The sequence below is a fragment of the Alligator sinensis genome, unplaced genomic scaffold (genome assembly GCF_000455745.1).
Source record: "Alligator sinensis unplaced genomic scaffold, ASM45574v1 scaffold103_2, whole genome shotgun sequence".
Classification (NCBI taxonomy): domain Eukaryota; kingdom Metazoa; phylum Chordata; order Crocodylia; family Alligatoridae; genus Alligator; species Alligator sinensis.
Genome location: NW_005842166.1, coordinates 140,098 through 158,780, shown reverse-complemented (window position 1 = coordinate 158,780; position 18,683 = coordinate 140,098). Strand labels below are relative to the sequence as shown.

Genomic DNA, 18,683 nt, shown 5'->3' with positions numbered 1-18,683 from the left:
AGGGGGCAATCCCTGCTGCCCTCCACTGCCCCATGCTGCATGGGGGGCTCTGCATGAGCCCCCTGACCCCCTCTCTCCCCCAGCCACCCCTATGGGTGCCCCACCCGGGCCAGCTCCGTCCCTTTAAGGGAAAGAAAGAAAACAAGAAAAGCCCCCGGACTCACCGCTCCTAGGGCAAGAGCTGGGAGCTGGGGCAGGCACAGCAGCCATTGCCGGGCTGGGAGAGGGGCAGGGGATGGGCCTGTCTGATTCGGAGATTTGACAGCAGCCCAATCTCCGAATCAGATTTGGCCGAATCGATTCAGGACAGTGATTCGAATCACTGTCCCCCGAATTGGCCAAATCCAAAGCGAATACTAGCCGCTTCGCACAGGCCTAGTAATTACAGTGCGTCAAAGTAGAGTCAATTAATCGAGTCTGCTGGAGCGTGGTAATTCCTGCGCTCCAGCAGACTCTAGCTTTTGATGAACTTTAGATAAAGTGCCCCCGCCACCATTTTTAACAACCACTATTTTCAAGCACAGGGACAATGATACATGAGACACTCTGGGCACTTTAATTCGAATAGTTCTCAGAACTGTTGTAATTAAAGCACACCCCGCCCACTCCCAGAGCACATGTATAATTAATAGCTCATACATTTCAAATAGGCAGACAAGGTTCTTTGGGTAAATCTGATGTCTTTTATTAAACCAGCTATGCCCTTAGAGCTTAGACCAACACGGCTACAACCTATACCCCCGATACATTTCAAATTGGAATTCATAGCATGAAAAATGTTCTGACCCATTGTGGTCTTTCTGAGTCCTTTGCAGCAGAAAAATTGCTGTAATAAAAAAAAAAACAAAACAGGAGAAAACTAAGAGCTGACATTTTCTGAGTGGGGCCTCAAGTCTAATGGGTGCTTCCAGTCTAAAAAGATTGAGAATCACTGCTTTAGTGGGACATTAAGGGTTTCAAAGGCACAGGCAAAAAGTAAAGACATTTTGCTAAATCATTTTCATGGTCTTCATAGCAGCTTGTTTAACTGACACCTATCAGTAAAGCTGTTTCAATGGTGTTAGTGGTGCAGCAGAGTCAGAGTCATGTGTAAAATTTGTAGTGCCTGCCTGCTGAAAGAAGAGAGCCCAGTAGTTCACTTACGGAGCCTGTGATGTCATCCGCTGCATTTTAGTTCTGCTTTACAGATATGTGGAGGTTGTTTGTGAATGACTCGGATTCCCTGTAGATAGCTTTCTTATTGTTTTTCTGTTGTTTCTCTCTTTCACAGAAAAGCAGACGATGTGCCCCGAATTCTGAAAGGTGTAATGCGAGTTGGCATTCTGGCAAAAGGGCTTTTGCTTCGAGGAGACAGGAATGTTCATCTGATCTTATTGTCTGCCCAGAAACCTACGATCTCTCTCTTACAGAATATCACAGAGCAGCTGCCCAAACAACTTTCAGTAAGGGTGAATCCTGATACTTCTCTCTGTTTATTAGAGATTCTTTCCCCTTTTCTAAATGACAAGAAATAGATACCCAGAGTATAGAAGAATCTTATTTCTGCTTATTAAAAATTAAGTGTGCCACACCACACGCAAAACCAAATGGATAAAGTGCTCCCTGTCCATAGGAGTTGCAACCAAAAGGAAACATGTTCCAGGGTTTTGCATAATCCACTTCAAATTGTTAGTTTCCTCTATATTAATGAGTAGCATACAGGCTTGGTTGAACTGCTTTCTTTCCTTAGTATACAAGATTCAAGTTTTAGATGGCAGAATATGGATCAGTCTTCAGTTGGTATCCTGTCTCTAATGCAATTTGAAACAATTAGCCTGAAAAGACAGTGTTCAGGAAGCTTTCCTGGCTTGAATGACAAGGTTTTGCATGTCAAGCCTGGGATATATAGAGAACATGATCTCCAAGGGCCTACTGCAGTGGTCCTCAACCTTTCTAGATTCAAGACACTACTCTGCAAGTTTTGGAATTTAGCTGCATCCCATTTCAAAAGTGAATATAAATACAGTATAAATATTGTAATATAAACAGCATATTATTAATTAATGTGTTATTAAATCATTGTATTTCTCTACTATAATATAAAAAGTAAAATAAGTAAAACAGTCATCTCTTGAGATTGCTCCCATAGCTCTGCCCGGCCCGATGCACATTTACTCCCAGCACAGCACAGAATCACTGACTACAGTAATCATCCAATGTGCTATCTACTGATATAGTGGAAATTGATGCTAACCTTGCAAATGTAGTATTAGCCAGTTGCTTACTTGATTAGTAAATTAACTAGTTGTTTTTTTCTGATTTATGCTTGAAGATGAAACAAGTATCCCTTTTTCCCCCACTTTTCACATCCTAGACATTAACTGAGGACAAGTATGAAGTTTCATCTGATGCTGCAGAAGCGACTATAGTCATCTCATCATGCAAGGAACCAAAAATGCAGGTCACAATTTCAGTTACATCTCCCCTCATGAGAGAAGACACTCCTGTTGACAAAGGTGAGTAAATCAGTGAGTCTGAAATTAATTGAGTACATCAGATATTTTCTTAGCCTTTAAGTACATAATCATTTCAAATAAGAGAACCATGGTGACTTAGCAGACACTATTTGGTCATTTGTAGGCCTGTGTGAAGGTCATTTGGTCATTTGTAGGCCGGTGATTCGAATCACTGTCCCGATTCGATTCGGCCAAATCTGATTTGGAGATTTGGCTGCTGTCGAATCTCTGAATCAGCCAGGCCCATACCCTGCCCACTCCCCCAGCCCGGCAATGGCTGCCCTGCCCACCCCAGCTCCTGGCACTTGGGGGGAAAAAAGAGCCCCAACTCAGTGGGTGCTGCCAGGTGAGGGGGGCAATCCCCACTGCCCTCCACTGCCCCACACTGCATGCGGAGCTCTGCACAAACCCCCCAACCCCCCCTTGCTCCCTCAGCCCTCCCCCCTGCCACGGGTGCCCCACCTGGGCCAGCTCCAGCCCTTTAAGAAAAATAAACCCTGAAACCCCCTCCAGACTCACTGCTCCTGCTGGTAGGGGCGATCCTTGCTGCCCCACACCATGGGGGGACTCTGCACGAGCCCCCCCAAAGCCCCGAGGCTGCTGCAGGAGTGGTGCGTTCTGGGGCTTTTCTCCGTTTTTTTTTTTCTTAAAGGGTTGGAGCTGGCCCAGGCAGGGCACCCGTGGCGGGGGGATTCTGAATTCTGAAGATTCAGAGAGCTTTGAATCGATTCAGACCTTTAAATTGGTCCCCTGATTCGATTTGGATTCGGAAATTTGGCCACCGAATCAGGCTGAATCTCCTCCAGATCGAATCGCTACCCAAAGCTTTGCACACCCCTAGTGATTTGGATACTACTGTCACAGTGCATCTAAACATGCAGTTGATACAAAGCAGCAAACTCTGGCAAATATCATACCAGAGTTTATTGTTCCTGGATGCCACATTTACACATGCGCCTGGAAACACTGCATATTGAGCTGGGTTACAGCAGTCCCAGCTACAGGGGCCGTGGGGGGTCAGCCTGCCAGCCTGGGGCTGTTCTGACCCAGCTCAACATGCTGTGGAGGGGCTGGCTGGGGCACAAGGGTACTCCAATACGGAGCTAACCAGAAGGCAGCCCACAAATGGAAGCACCCTCCTGACCCACCCAGCCTCATCGGTGTCTGCATGCGCACTGCTGTGTAATAAATAACACCGCTGCAGGATAGTACTTGTGGTGTTTATTGGTTTACTGTGACCTAGATGGGTCATGCACGTAGATGCAGAGACTTTACTGTGCAGCTAATTAGGCAACTACAGGAAACGTCTTATATAGATGCACCCTCAGAGTATTTTCACAGTACTTTCTCAGACCAGAAAGTAGAATTCTCCTAAAATTCTCTTAAATTCTCTTAAATTTTTAAAATTTTCCTAAACCTCCTGGGAGTGCTGGTTGGAGTTAGTTATATTCAAGATTTGCTAGTTTTAAAACTTTAGTTTTAAAACACTGTTACCTTCTAGTGGAGACCATACTCTCCACTTACCATCCTTTCTGCATTCACTGTTAAGTCTTTGGGTGTGATTTCTATCTATGCATTGTGATGCTGTTTTGATACTGTTACATTAAAAAAAATTAATAATAGTACCACAAATGTAAAATCTTTTAATACAAATTAAAATAATAAATATTAAAATAATATTTAAAAAAATACATTGTTTATCCTGTGGTCTTTTCATGCCTCTGGGTCATGAACATGTGGGACTAAATTATGAAAAGGAAATGTATTTTTCCCTCTTAGAAGAAGCAACAGAATCTCAGCCTGATCCCTGCGATGTTTTGAGCCAGCATAAATGTCTAGAATCGTTGGCTGCCCTCCGTCATGCTAAATGGTTCCAGGTAAAGAGCTTTTCCAAGTTGGCACAAATTCCTTGAGATGTGTTGTGCAGTTTACTACATGGATTTACTAGTTTGACAAAAGGGAGGGAGAGAAAGAGAAAGTAGAAAAGGTGCAGTTTTGCGCTGCTAAGCTGACCATGTTTGTCTAAAGTGAAAGCAACATAATTGAGATGTCCAAACACACATGTTCTGACCTCCGCACAGTGCATTCAAATAGAAATATTTCCAGAGTATAAAGGATACCATTGCTTTTTTAATGCAATTGGTAAAAGCAAATCCTGTGAACCAAAAGACTGTCCTGGGATGTGTGCTGTTTGCCTGAAGCCCTTTTTGTCTTTCTGTGATTACACAGCTTGCTGTGTTACAGATTCTTGTCTTCTTTGCTTATATGTTCTACCATAGCAGTGTTTGGAATGACAGTACTGTATTACATCTTTTCAATAGAGCAGATGTTCAGGGAGTGTTTCTCTTTGTAATAGCCTAGTTATTTAAGATCTAAGGTCTTTAAGAAACATCTAATATCTAGGTTTTAAGGTCAAAAAAAGTTAATACTTTTGTCTTGTTGTTTTGATGACTTGGGCTTTTATTGTCTTATGTGTTTTCTATTAGCAGACATCTTGTTTCTTTTCATAAAGGCTAGAGCTAATGGTCTGCAGTCTTGTGTAATTATCATCAGGATTCTGAGAGACCTTTGCCAGCGTGTACCAACCTGGGGGGCACTACCAGACTGGGTAAGGAGAGTGATGGCTCTTCTGTCACCCCCTTTGTTTTGGTTATTATTGTGTCTTAATATGTAAAATCCCCAACAGCATGACTGTAAACAATGAGAAGTCAGATGTGTGTTTAGGGCTCAAGATCCTACCATAACTAAATCCATTGCAATTAAAATGTACTATACTGTTCTTAAAAAAAAACAAACCATAAAACACCAAATCAGCTAGGTACTCTATAGACGCACACTTACTTCCTACAGAGCACATTTGGGAATCCTATTCCTGTTAAGTAAATAAACACTCAGTGGAGAATCTTATTACTGTCGAAACTCTTGACCACCTGGATTTTATTATTTTTTTCCTGTAAACTATACAATTATGGTTACAAAACCGTCTTCTAAAGGGCTGTTCCTGCAGTGCCCTGGCATTGTGGATGGCCTCAGTGAATACTGAGATATGGATCCAAGCAGGCATTCCCATTTCTTAGATCCTATTTAGGTACTTAAAATCCCTTTCACTGGGGTTTCCATGGGAGTGTTGGTACCAAAATGCTGCCTTGGATCTGGCCCGAAGAGTATAATTCTTAGGAAAAATGAGAGCTAGCTTGGGAAAGAAACTCTGCTAGGTCTTAAATAGCAGCCTCCAACCCTTCTAAATGGCCATGTTCAGTAAGCCACTGGTAGAGAAACAGTTTGCTTTCTTGAGACAGAAGCACATTTGTCTTTACAATGAGCTTTCACCATTATCCTTACAGCTGGAAGTTTGTGTTAACTATAGGACTGAGACTGTCTCATTATATGTCTTTACATGTTACAGCATGAGGTGGTAGTATTAGACATGTGTTTAACATATGATTACACAAACGTGAAGAAAAACTTTTGGAAGAGTGCCAGTCAGGACCTAAGGAAGGGCAGTTTGTTCCCAAAAGTTTGTCCAACAGCTCTCCCAACTATTCAGTTAGTCCAATAAAAGATATCATCAAAGCAGCCTTTCTTCTTGCATAATTCCTAGACCAAACAGCTACAACACGCCAAGCCTACTGCACTATGAGTAAGCAAGCAAGGGGATTTTCCAGGAGCTGACGTATTTTCATGGGGCGCAGATATGTAATACATTTATGCCATTGTACTTTACATGGGTTTATGCACTGATATTAGTTATTCTAGAGTCTGGAGTGGACAGGTAACCGTCACCCTGGAGGTAGATACCTGCAGTGCCTCACCTTTTTGGGGGACAGGGGGAGTCATTAATACAGTGTTCTTTTGGCATACCATGTTTTTGAAAGGCAAAATGAAGAAAAAAAGATCTTTCCTTGTAATAAGTATCTGAGTAGCAGCAGGTTGGGAGCTGAGCCTGTTCATGTTCTAGTCCCTGTGGATGGTGAGAAAACCGGCCTTTTGTAGAGGATACAGCATGACTGTTTTTTAGAAAAGTCATAGTTGCTTTGCTTGTGTTTTCTTAATGAAAGAGTCAAACTTTGTTTCATCTTCTCTGCAGGCAATGGAACTTCTTGTAGAAAAGGTTTTAAGCAGTGCATCAAGCCGTCTAAGACCTGGTGATGCCATGCGACGAGTTCTCGAATGTGTAGCCACAGGAACACTCTTGATGGGTCCGTTTTCAACTAATATTTATATTGGTTCTCCATAAAATCTCAGGAACAGCAGTTCATGTCCTTTGTATTAACATCTCACAACCCATACCTTATCTTTTATGGTTTCCTGTTTAACTGATGTTGTGGCATGACAGTGGAAATGCAGTATATTGGCACACTGCTTTGTCTACAGCATGGTACCTGTAACTCAGACATATTGGTAGCTTTGCTTTTTTTCAGAAAGAGGAGTTTATACTTGGAGTTCTTGAAAAGATTTCAGCAATTTTGCCCCACACTAACTGCTCCCTAAACTTTCCAGAACTTAATATGATTTTCATTAAAACTTGTAAAAAATATAATTGAAAAAATATTTCAGTTTAAACCTTTGTACAGCAGCATCGTGCCAGTCCCTGAGAATCTCAAGGTGAAACCAGCTTGTCGGCTTTTATTGAGCAAGACAAATGATATGCAAAATGTAACCAAACAGCAAAACTAGGGAAGAGATGTGTCGGTGATAAACCATAACTAGCGGCACAGCTAGGAATTGATAACGTGTATTTTTTTTCATTAGTTTCCCTTTTTAAACCTGGCCACAGTAAATTTATTGGTATCATGGTATCTTTCTTATCCCTTGTATTCAGATGGACCTGGACTACAAGATCCCTGTGAGAAAGACAAAATGGATGCTTTAGAGACAATGACCAGTCAAGAACGAGAAGATGTTACAGCCAGTGCACAGGTAGAAAAGGACAGCAGTCATATATAAAAGCTTTGAGAAATAAGCTTCAATAAAAACATTGTCTAAGGAGAGGTGTGTCATATATGTGGGTATGTGGGGTGAGTATATCCTTTTGCAGTTACAGATTTGAAACTACAGAGTCCATGCCTGCATTTGTAACACTAAAAAGACACATGGCAGATTTCCATGTGTTTGAAGGCTGCATCTATTGGTTTGGGGGTTTTTTAAATAAAGGAGTATCTCAAAGTAAACTACATTTCATATTGAAGGGTGAGGTTTTTTTTAAAGAAAATTAGTCCAGTTCTTTCAGTGTTGCGCTTGCCTCTGTGCAACATTTTTCTGTCCCTTGTGGGTTGGAAGCATTGGTGGGAGACATAACCAAGATGGGAAACTGACTGTTGGGAGAACAGTGATACTCAGGGTGATATTCTGTTCCCTTCCTGGTCATCCACATGTCCAGATCTGGTTGTTTGCTTGGAATTTCTGCTCATCTAAATGCCAAAATGCCTCATGCACCTCAGGAATTCTGCTGCTGGATGCATAAGCTTGCACGCCCACATAGTCATCCATGTATGTACATGGGCAACAAAATATAGCAGGAGGGGACAATAGACTTCCTGTCGTTTGGCCCCAGTAGTTCAGTAGTTGGAGCATGCACCTAGGAAGCTCAGTTCTAGGCCCTCTCCTTTGCCCAGGGTTGTTTGAACTTGGGTCTCTCTGACTTTTCAGCAAGATACCACACCACAGATGAAGCATTATCCAGTGCAGTCTGTGTCCAGGAACAGAATTCCTACCTGTAGTGTTAATGGCATTTTTGGTATGTAGACAACCAAAAATGCCATGTAGATGACCAAGTCTGGATACTTGGATGACTAGGAACGGCTACCCGTCCTGTAACACAAAATTATTGCCAAATGCATAAAGCAGATATATAATTACAATTATGAAGGTATACGTTCTTTGATCATTTTGTTATAGTCATAAGCTTGCAAGTAGTGGGGGGAAAACTTCAACTATAAAATAGTTTGCATATGTCTTTGTAATGCTATTAACTTTGTTGATGATAGGGTGGGGTAGCTTATATTTGCCAACATTAAAACTTGAATTAATTATATATTATATAAAGAAGAAAACTGGAGACTGTATGTTTTGTGCTCCATATCAAAACCTACCCCTTTTGGCCAGTGGAACAATGGTATTGGTACTAATCAAGGAGAAATACTTGGATATTGTCAGTGTGACAGGGCACTTAATGCACACCTCTCACTTTACAAGGAGAGGAAGCTGCAGAGAAGACTTGGATGGCAATCGAGGGGTGTCACCTGACTAGCATGTAAGGTCAGGGCTTGAGGTGATCCAGCAGTCTAGCCCTGAGAGCCACAGAGAGAGGAGCTCCTGGGCAGCAGGGCTGCAGCAGGACTCCTGGGTAACAGCTGAGTTGGGGTAAGCAGCACTAGAGGTTTGTGGACAGGACTTAGGAGTAGAGGAGGTCCGAACAGGCTCAGGAGTAGGGCCAGAGGCCTGGGAGCAAGGTCAGAGCCCAGGAACCGGGCAGAGATTGGGGCCAGGGGCCCAAAGCCTGGAGAGGGGCACAGGCATGGCAAAGAAGCCCAGAGATTGGGACCAGCACCCCAAAGCTCAGGAGGGGGCAGAGGTAGGAGCCTGAATGGGCAGGACACAGTGCCTAGGAGTAGACCGCATAGGTGAAGTGCCTGGATAGGGAATACAGGCAGAGGTGCGGTACTCAGGAGTAGCCATGAGAAGCAAAGTGCCCAGGTGAAGAAGGCAAGCCTGGAGTAGCCAGGGTTGGCAAAGTGCCTGGACAGGGAGGCACAGTCACAAGGCTGAGGCCATGGCCCAAGGGGGCAGTTGATCGATGTGATTATTAACACCTGCGAGGCATGGGTGTGGTATAAGAGGCAGTTGGAGCCACATAATTAGCTCTTCAGGCAACAAGTATGGACACCTGTATTCATGAGAGGAGTTCTGACTTGGGAAGCCCTGGGACAGCCTCCGTGTTTCTAAAAGATAGCATCAAGGTGTGGCAGACAAGAAGAAGGGGAGAGTGCCCAAAGACAGCCAGACGAGACAAGGGCTGAGCTGCCACCAGGGGGTGTCACACCACCTTGGGGACCAGCACTTGTTACACTCAGGCAACGTTATGCAATTTTTAAAAGTGAATAATAGAATTTCTTGTAAACCGGCCAGACCATGCTAAGAAACGGTAAACATGGTTTTGAGTTTGACCAAGCTTGCCTGAACCCTGCAGGGTTGCAGGCTGAACTCAGATACTTGATGCAAATATTCAGATTGATCCTGCTTCTGAGTCATGTATAGCCTGTGAAACACTCTTAGCTCTCATCCAGGTAAAACACTGAATTTTCATCTTCTCTGCTGATATGTTGTTTCATGAAGGAGTAAATTACCTCAGTTTAGTTTCCACTTACTGTGGGATAGATCAGAGTGGGCCAGCAACACGTTAATCCTCTCCTCATTTACTTCATCAAATATGTTCACCAGTCCACACATTGGTTCCTTGTGTTGGAAGATTGCTACTTTTTTATTTGTATTCTTTCTCTTGCAAATTCAGATACAGTAGTTTGCAGTTCTTAAAGGGCCTGGCTGAAAGCCCATTACAGTCAATATAAAGACTCAACGACCTTTGGATGAGTCAAAATTTGGTTTGATTTTTCTGTGGAATAGACTACCTTAGCTTCCAGTGACTCAGCATGCTTGCTTAGGGCCTCATATTCATGTATCAAATATAGATACAAAGAATATGTTGTCATCAGTAACTATTAATTCCAGGCTGAATAGTGTGTGACATTAAGGGCTGCTGCACACAGAAAGCATTGCAAACTGATGTACTATCAGCCCTGCCCTGCCTACTACTATCCTCATACGAGTTGGATCCTTAATATTTCTCCTCCTTCTTCCCCTAGCATGCTTTAAGAATGCTAGCTTTCAGGCAGATACACAAAGTACTTGGAATGGACCCTTTGCCACCTCCTAAAAATAGACTTAATGAACGCAACAGAAAAAGGAGACGAGACGTCAGTGAGACGACAGAGGGCGAGGGCGACGGGAAGAAAGACAAAAAAGAGGAAGATGACAGTGATGCCTAACCACTGCTGTGGCAGTCATCAGGACAAAGTTCACATTGCTTTAATTTTTAATATAGAAGCTGCTGTTTCGTCTGACATTTGACAATTGTACTATTTTTTTCCTTGAAATAATGTATTGTAGATGTTTTAAATGGTGCTTAAATCATTGCTGAAATTGCATCATTCCACAGTGGTAAAGTTGCTCTGGCAACAGTTCTTCTATTATGTCCCTTCCTAGCCACCCCACTACAAAAGAAAGTACCCATAGCAGAACAGGTGGACTAAGGCAGGCATTTTTATTTAAATCTGACATCTCTTGTAAGCTCATAAATGCCCCATTACATGTGAAGCAGGGGTGTCAAACTCAGCTGCTATCCCAGGCTGGATGCAGATCCAGAAGCTCTGGCTCCCGCCATGTGCCAGAGCCAGAGCTGTTACTGCTGTCATGCCATAGTGGCAGCTCCAGCTCTGCCTCCACCACAAGTCACACAGCAGGGTGCTGGCAGCTGGGGGAGGTAGAGCCATGGCAGTGATGACAGGCAACACAGCTGTGGTGGGGGCGACTGGAGCTCTGTCAGCCCTTGCTTGCTCTCCTGCCACTGATCACCAGGCCCACTGAGGTCTAAGAGCCCCAGATTCTGCAGCAGTCTGCTTCCCCAGCCTCCTACCAGGCATGCCCCCAAACCTGCTGGTAGCCCAGCAGGCTAGACAGAGGAGGTCTGTGGGCTGGATTTGGCCTGCAGGCTGCATGTTTAACACCCTTGATGTAAAGAAAAGCACAGGATTATTGTATTAGTGTCTTTAAAGATGCTTCCTTGTTCACTTTAGATTTTCAGCCTCAAATTGGAGTACATTTCTAACCTGATCTAGAGTGTCTGAATGGACAAAATTATGGGGGTTGGGAGGGGCTCTTGCACTTTATGAGCTCCCATTTTGGAGCAGTACAGAGGTACATAAGCCACTTTCTTAGCTATTTTGGGGTGCGGAAAAAAAGCCAACTTATAAGTGACAGTTGGAAGTGGAAATGAACCTGCAGAAATAGCAGAGTATTAAATATTTAATTGCCTTGGATTTGCAGTTCTCCATTAGACACGGTATGCTTTAAAACATCTCTGTAACATGCTACCTAAAAATTAAAAAATAATAGTTTCTCTTGTTTAGTACTGTGGTTAAAAACTTTGCAGTTTTCTTTAGAGAGTGTTAAATATCTTCCAGCAGAAATGACAGCCTGACTAAGTGCCACATTAAACCATCAGAAGTGGTAACAGAATCAGAGTGCTAACTTTCTAATACATGTTGTTTAATAGTATCACCTAACCACAGGGAGATTCTCTGTGTCTCAATGAGTGCCTTCTACAGAGAAGTGGCCAGGACTCTCGCAATGAAAAGCTATTCCGTAGTGTCTGAGGACCTTTCCTTTCCTTTCCTTTCCTTTCCTTTCCTTTCCTTTTCTACAGTTTTAACTCTTGTCAGTTTGTGCAGGCAGGAATCTCTCAAAAATAGAAAATTCCCAGGCACTGATGGACTTACTGTTGTAGTCTACCACTTCACAAAACCTGACGCTGAGCAATTGAGGGTGTCTTTAATTCCATAGAGGGAAATGGGGATAAAGGAATTGGTCTTGGCCTTTGGGTGGAATTTTCTCACTCTTTAGATGCCTAAATGGCACTTAATAGCTGTGTAAATGGCATTTTTGGCATGTATGCACAGTGTGCAGTTCTGTTACCAATGTGTCTGCATGGCTACCAAGAGTGCATAGTAGTGTATGCACTAGCCAGGCAGCAAACACACCCACATCCTGGAAAAAGCAAGGCATTATTGTGTTATAATCTCAGTAGGTAAGGGGTTAAGGCATTCTTGCAGGAAACAGGATGATGGGTTCTAGACCCTCCCATCATCTGTGTCCCTCTGATGTCATCACATACTGCTTTAAAACACCACATGCCTGATTAGGCATTTTCCAAGCTTTCCTCCAGCAGCACCCTCAGATGCATCCCGTCCAACCCCATGGACATGTACACGTTCAGTTTTTCTAAATAGTCCCTAACCTGTTCTTTTGCCACTGATGGCTACTTACCTCCTCCCCAAACTATGCTGCCAGGTGCAGTAATCTGGGAGCTGACATTGCCTGTGAAGACTCAGGTGAAAAAAGAATTGAGCACTTCAGCCTTTGCTGCATCCCCTGTGACTAGGTGGCCTCCCCCATTTTGTGAAGGACCCACACTTTCCCTGATCCTTCTCTGATCCTCCATGTGGATACTTAGGCATCTATACTGCAAGGGTAACATAATCAAATTGTGCATAAGTGCCAACAATGTCATTTACACAGTTGGTGAGTGCCCTATAGGCACATAAAGTGTAATGAATTTAGGCCTTGGTGTATAACCAGCAAGCCCTGCTGGGAAAGCTGAGAGCCTAGAGCTGGACAGGCCATACTATTCGAACGAAGCTGTATGTGGCAGGTTTCTCAGCTGGTTGCACAATGCATTTGATAAGAAAGACCTTTCTTGATAGTATTGTGATTTATTGTCACTTAACACAGTTTGTTTGGTTATTTTACCTTATAAGTGTTTAAAGGACAGCCTGTAATGTGGCTTTAACATTTGATTGTCTTTGTAGTGCTATCCAGTTAAAAGGAGACAATTTTAAACAAATAAAGGAGTGCTATGCTTCCATTTTCTGTGTAATGTGTAGTGTTTAATCAATGAATGCTGCAAGAAGGTGCTCACTAGTCAGTTAGCTGAGAGCCTGGATAGTGATTGTCCCAAACATCCAGCACCCCAATTCCTTAGTCAAATCCTCACTAAAACTTCCTGGTCTAACTCATGGCACTTCACAGCAAGTCCCATGAGGTAGACCAAGGGCAGTCAATTATTTTGGCTGGAGGGCCGCTTAACAAGTTTTGGTGAGTTGTCTAGGGCTACAACAGTGGCCCCACCACTTGCCAGGTCCCACGCCCCCTGGTTGCCATCTTGGGACTGGAATTCCCACTCTGTAACTCCTGACCTAATCCACTGGAAGTCCCTAACCTTGCCCCCTTTTGGGAAGGGGGTTTGCCATCTTGGAACCAGGAAAAAAAAGATACACTAAAAATCAAATATCCACAATTACATATTTTAATTTAATTTAATTTTTTTAATTGTCCTGATTTGTGTGTGCTTGCATCTCATGTATAAATAAGTGATTGCAAAATAGCTCAAAATGAAGTCTTACTCTTGTATATTTTGTGGGGAGGAGGCTGGAGAGGTGGGAGTGTATAGGGTTTGTGATGGGGTGTGGGGGGTGGGTATGGGGTTTGCAGGGGACTGTATGTGTGGGGATGTGTGTGTATGTGGGGTATAGGGGTATATGTGGATGTGGGTGGGTGTGTATGGGGTGTTTGTGGGAATGTGTGTGTGTGTGTGTGGGTATGGGGTTTGTGGGGGGCTGTGGTATGTGTGGAGGGGGTGGGTGGCTGGGTGTGTGTAGGTGGGTGCATGTGTGTGGTGGGGTATGTGCACATAGCAGTGAGCAGGGCTCCCACCAGAGGTGCACGTGTGTGTGTGTGTGTCAGGGGTGTGAGGGAGGGTGTGGGTGGGTGCGGTGTTTGTAGGATGTGTTATTGTGTGTGGGAGAGGGTGTATTTGTGGGGTTTGCAGGGAAGAGTTTGTGGGTATGGTGGGGTGTGCATGGGAGCCCCCTGTGCACACACCCCTGAGCTAGTCAGCACCTGCCTCCGTCCTGCAACAGCCCAGAGTTCTCATGCCCTGCGGCACCTCCCCACCACTGCCAGCAGTGCACAGCCCTAGCACACCCCACACCTGCTCCACACTGCCCGGCCCTGCCATTTCCTGCCTCCCACTGGGCATGCAGCATAGCTGGGGTGGCTCTGCAGCTGGGCTGCCTTTCTGGGCAGCCCAGGTGGCGGCAGCTCCTTCTGGCTGCCACTGCCAGTAGCCCTATCTTCACGATGGGGATCTGCATGCGCAGGCCCAACACAGAACGCCCCATGCCTGTTCTGGACTCGCTTGCCCAGGCTCAGCTGCCAAGCAGAAATATTGCTTGGCATAGGTGGAAAAAAAGCAGCCCTTCCTGTATTAAAGGTTCAGAGTGTCACAGGATTGGGCCCGTTGCACTTGTGTTAGGTCATGACTGTAGAGCACTTTCAGTGGCCAGATCAGGCAAAAATTATAAGTTGTCTGCACCTTCTGTTTCTAAAAAATGCCATTAATAATTTTGAATCTTCAAAAGTAATTCAATATTTTAATCTCACAAGGCCTTTTCCAGGATTACTGATTAATGAAAAATTTAATTCCAGGCTCACAATTCACTACTAAATAGGTCTCAGGTGTATTTCTATAGAAGTTGTGGTGTTTATATTTTTTTTCCTTTGAATATGCTGGGAGAAGAATTATAACACTTCTGCGTCTCAGTCTCGGAGACTGATACCTCTAGAGGAGGTATCAATAGAACTCCTTAGTACAAGGGTTTAGGTTTATATCTGTGAAAATGGATACACGGTTTGCAGTTTGTGATGAATTCCTTACAGCATGGATTCAGGACTTTGGCCCCAACCACCAAGAAATCACTAATATGGGAGTCTTGGCATCTGAGGGTCTCTCATAGCACTGGAATGATTTGAATCAATAGTGAAGTGCTAGAGAAATGCCTTATTTAGATTGCTGTTGGTTTGTAAGACACTTCAAGGAATAGCAGCAAACAAGGAAAAGATCCTACTTGTACATTTACCTTCACAACATGACTTACCTTTTCTGGGGCTACTAGGCTACATCTGTTTTCTCCTCCTTTTTATGCAGTATTACCCAGCAGCATCATTTTGATGCAGAGGGTTTCGGCTTCCTCTTACCCAAGCTTTGTGACAATGTGGGAGAAGAATAAGGAAATGAGGTTGCAATAGCATTATTTACATGTTGTTTGAAGACAACGGAGTGCAGAAGGAAGCCAAGGGGGGCATTTGGGTTCTGATTCCTATGCGATGTCAGTGCCCACAGTCTGACAGTTGTACATGGAAAAAATTAAAAAAGGAAAGTAAATCTTCAAAAACTGCCCCTTGTTAATTTAAGGCTGGTTCATGCCATTTTAACATGCATTATACTGTGGGTCTTTGCAAGCCAGAGGGCACATGCAGGACTTTTAGAAAGAGTTTGTACGCTCAAATAAAGCATGGTTTCAATTTGGAGGTCCCATCTCACTGGCATTGTTTAAAACCCATGTTAGATTATTGTGTGTGTTGTATTCAATGGACTTCTTTTCCTTGCCTGTTATGTATGCTCTTTGCTGCTCAGTTAAAATATTCAAGAATGACGGATTTACAGCAGTGTAGGTTTTTAAAAACTATTCCTTACTTGCTAGAAAGAGACGATCTTTCTTGCCTTGCTCCAAAAAATTAACCCTCCTCACCTGAAAGTAGAAAATGTAAAGGTTAGAATTTAACATTTCAGATCAGTCACGTGCTGTGTTGCGGTACTACACTTCTTCATTTTGTTAACAGCACACACTGTTGGTGGGAAATTAAACATCCTTTCTAGTTTGATCTTTTTGATCATTTAGTAATGTTTTTTTTTAAAAAAAGACTGTGATGAGGTTTGTTTTTGTGCAAGTTGTTTTAAATAAAGGTATGGCATTATTTAACCACTGCTGTTCTGCTTGCTTGATGCTCTGTTGGTAACAAAAACAAGCTCCTCTCCCAGGGTAAAACCCAGTGACATCCTTCCATACAGTTATACATCAGAACTTGCCTAACCCCACTGTAAAGACCTGATCCTACATTGTGTTGTCTTCCATGATGTGCTAAATACCATATATCACTAGTGTCATTCGTGGGAGATGAGGGTGGTCAGCATAGCATAGGAAGCCTTGCACCTTACCTGGATCAAAACAGAGGAGATGGCACAACAGTTTCTCATCTATTTGAAGAGTTTTCCTAGTAAGAATTGGGAAGTAAAAGCAGTCACTGGAATAATAAAGCACAAAAAGCAGGACCACTGTCACAAGATCACAACTCAAGACCATTAGTTGGGTGCCTAAAACTAACATAGGTTATATAGACTGAGCAACACGACCTGGAAAGTCTATTAGTGGATCTAGAACAACCCAGCAAATTGTTCTGGTTTGGAGTAGTGATGTGCAGCAATCATGACACAGAGCTCAATGATCTGTAGCAGAATGCTGAACTACTACACCAGCCCCTGGGTAGTTATGGAAACATGCGGTTGATTAGTAACGGCTATGTCTGCATGCTCCTGTTGTATGCTGTTGTTGGGATCCAAGTGGTGTGAGGCCATTTTTAGCTCATTTCTATGGTTACTTTAGCAGGCAGATATGACAATCACAGCTCCTTCCCCAACAGCAGCTTCCTATCCCCTTTTCAAGCAGCTGAAGTCACCTCTGCCCCTACCCAGTCTTCTGGTAGTGTTAAACTAATGTTGTAGCCATGACAGTCCAGGAATTATGCAAGACAAGGATTTTTTAGAGGTGATATCTTATTATTACAACCATGCATTTGGTCCAAAGTTAGACAAGCTTTCAAATGCAAGGCATTCTTCATCAGGCCAGAGTTTGCATTTCAAAGCATTTTATTAGCATATAAGGACAGTTAGAAAGGGAGTTTTCCAAGCTCTCACAAATGCCAAGAGATTTCCTGACCCAAAGGAACAAGGACAGAGCTTGGAGAGGAGGAAAGAAATTACAATGCTGAAACAGTGCGTGGTGGAGCAGACTTGATGACTGGAGTGTGGTTGGATAGTAATGAAGACCTTTGGGTCATTGAACTAGATCGTCAGCCTTAGAAACATAGATCAAGTTTGTTGCACCAGCACAGCAAGATCTCCATCCCACGCAAAACTCACTCCCTCATTCAGGTGTAAATTCATTGAAAATATTTACTTTAAACCTATGCTGGCTTTTTTTTTTTCTCTTAAAATTTCCCTCTCTCCTAACAGCCAGCTCAGCTCCAGCAATGCCAGGATTTGTGGCAACGCACTGGGGCAGACGTTTTCAGCAGCGTCACAGAGATCTGCTTCCACTAGGTATTATATGGTGGGGAAAATTTCAGGTGCTGCCTGGAGCCTCTGCTGCTAACACACCTTTACACAGCCATTGCTGAACCTGCAAGCTTGGCTGCAGTGGTGGGAAGCATTTAGTAAATACTTCCCCCCCACCCCAAGGATAGGTATTACAGGAAGCTTAAAATGAGATTTCTTTTTTGTCCCTTCATTAGAATTCTTCATCCCTCATGTATTCAGTTGTAGTTGGTGCAAAAGAAAATAATAATTTGAGAATGGAAAGGAAACTGCAACTTTGTGGGCAGGCCTAGGGACTAACTAACCTAGCCCTGTTGCAAGGCTTTCTGCTTTTGATTGCCAGTTTCCTGAGGAAATGCATCATGCATAAAATCTTTAACAGTGGTATAAGTCTGGGGGTTGTTTCCGGCCTAATTTCAAAGAATTTAATTGCACAGTTAACTTCAGATTTTAAAGAGGGTGGGTGGGCAGAGGGAACATGCAGGCCTGGTTGACTTCAAGCAAAAGAAAAGTCAGCGCCGCAACACCATTTTATAGCAACAATAGTACCTCGACATACAGTTTTATTATCAGGTATTCCGCAATCAAATCAGATGGAACCATTTTTGGATAATTAGGATCTATGTCCAGCCTTGCAACTCAGCCATCGTGATTTCTCTTCCCATGCTTTGTTGGAAGGCTCTCAATCTGTTTCTATGCTGCCCATTGCAGCTTCTCCTTCCCAGGTCCCACCTTACAGTCTGATCATACGAAAATGCTCCACTGCTTCTGGCACATCTATTCTAGCAGCTCCCCCTTCCATACCACTGACCTTCGCTTTCACCTGCACATTGCAACGTGCCTAATTCCTTATGAACTTGTGTCCAGCTTTCAAGTTGCTTTTCCCTTTTGTTTTCACTTTGGCTGACAGGTGAGGCTGTTATCCTGTGACCTGAGATCCAGGTCAGGGTTCCTGCATGACCTTGGCTGAGTTCACTTCACTGGTCATCTGTTTCCTTTCACACATCATGGAGCCACTCAGGGTGTGGACAGATGTAGCATTTTGAAACACTTGGGTGACCATACATCCCATTTTCACTGAAACAGCCCCATTTTAACCCGCTCTCCCATCTGTGTCAAATGAATGCCTTTACCCGGTTCTC

General features: G+C 43.6%; 1 protein-coding gene across 2 annotated transcripts in view; it reads left to right on the top strand.

The window, feature by feature from the left end:
- ZFR2 (zinc finger RNA binding protein 2) overlaps window positions 1–13,740 on the top strand; it is a 124,015-nt gene extending 110,275 nt beyond the window's left edge. The window contains exons 13-19 of one of the 2 annotated variants that reach the window (XM_014520872.2): window positions 1,271–1,442; window positions 2,354–2,495; window positions 4,275–4,372; window positions 5,008–5,103; window positions 6,583–6,694; window positions 7,318–7,415; window positions 10,358–13,740. In XM_014520872.2, coding sequence (XP_014376358.1) covers window positions 1,271–1,442; window positions 2,354–2,495; window positions 4,275–4,372; window positions 5,008–5,103; window positions 6,583–6,694; window positions 7,318–7,415; window positions 10,358–10,540 — 901 coding nt within the window. In that variant the 3' untranslated portion in view covers window positions 10,541–13,740. Of the gene's footprint in view, window positions 1–1,270; window positions 1,443–2,353; window positions 2,496–4,274; window positions 4,373–4,981; window positions 5,104–6,582; window positions 6,695–7,317; window positions 7,416–10,357 lie in introns of those variants that run through there. The other variant, XM_025206621.1, reaches the window with a different exon arrangement.
- The last annotated feature ends 4,943 nt before the right edge of the window (window positions 13,741–18,683 follow it).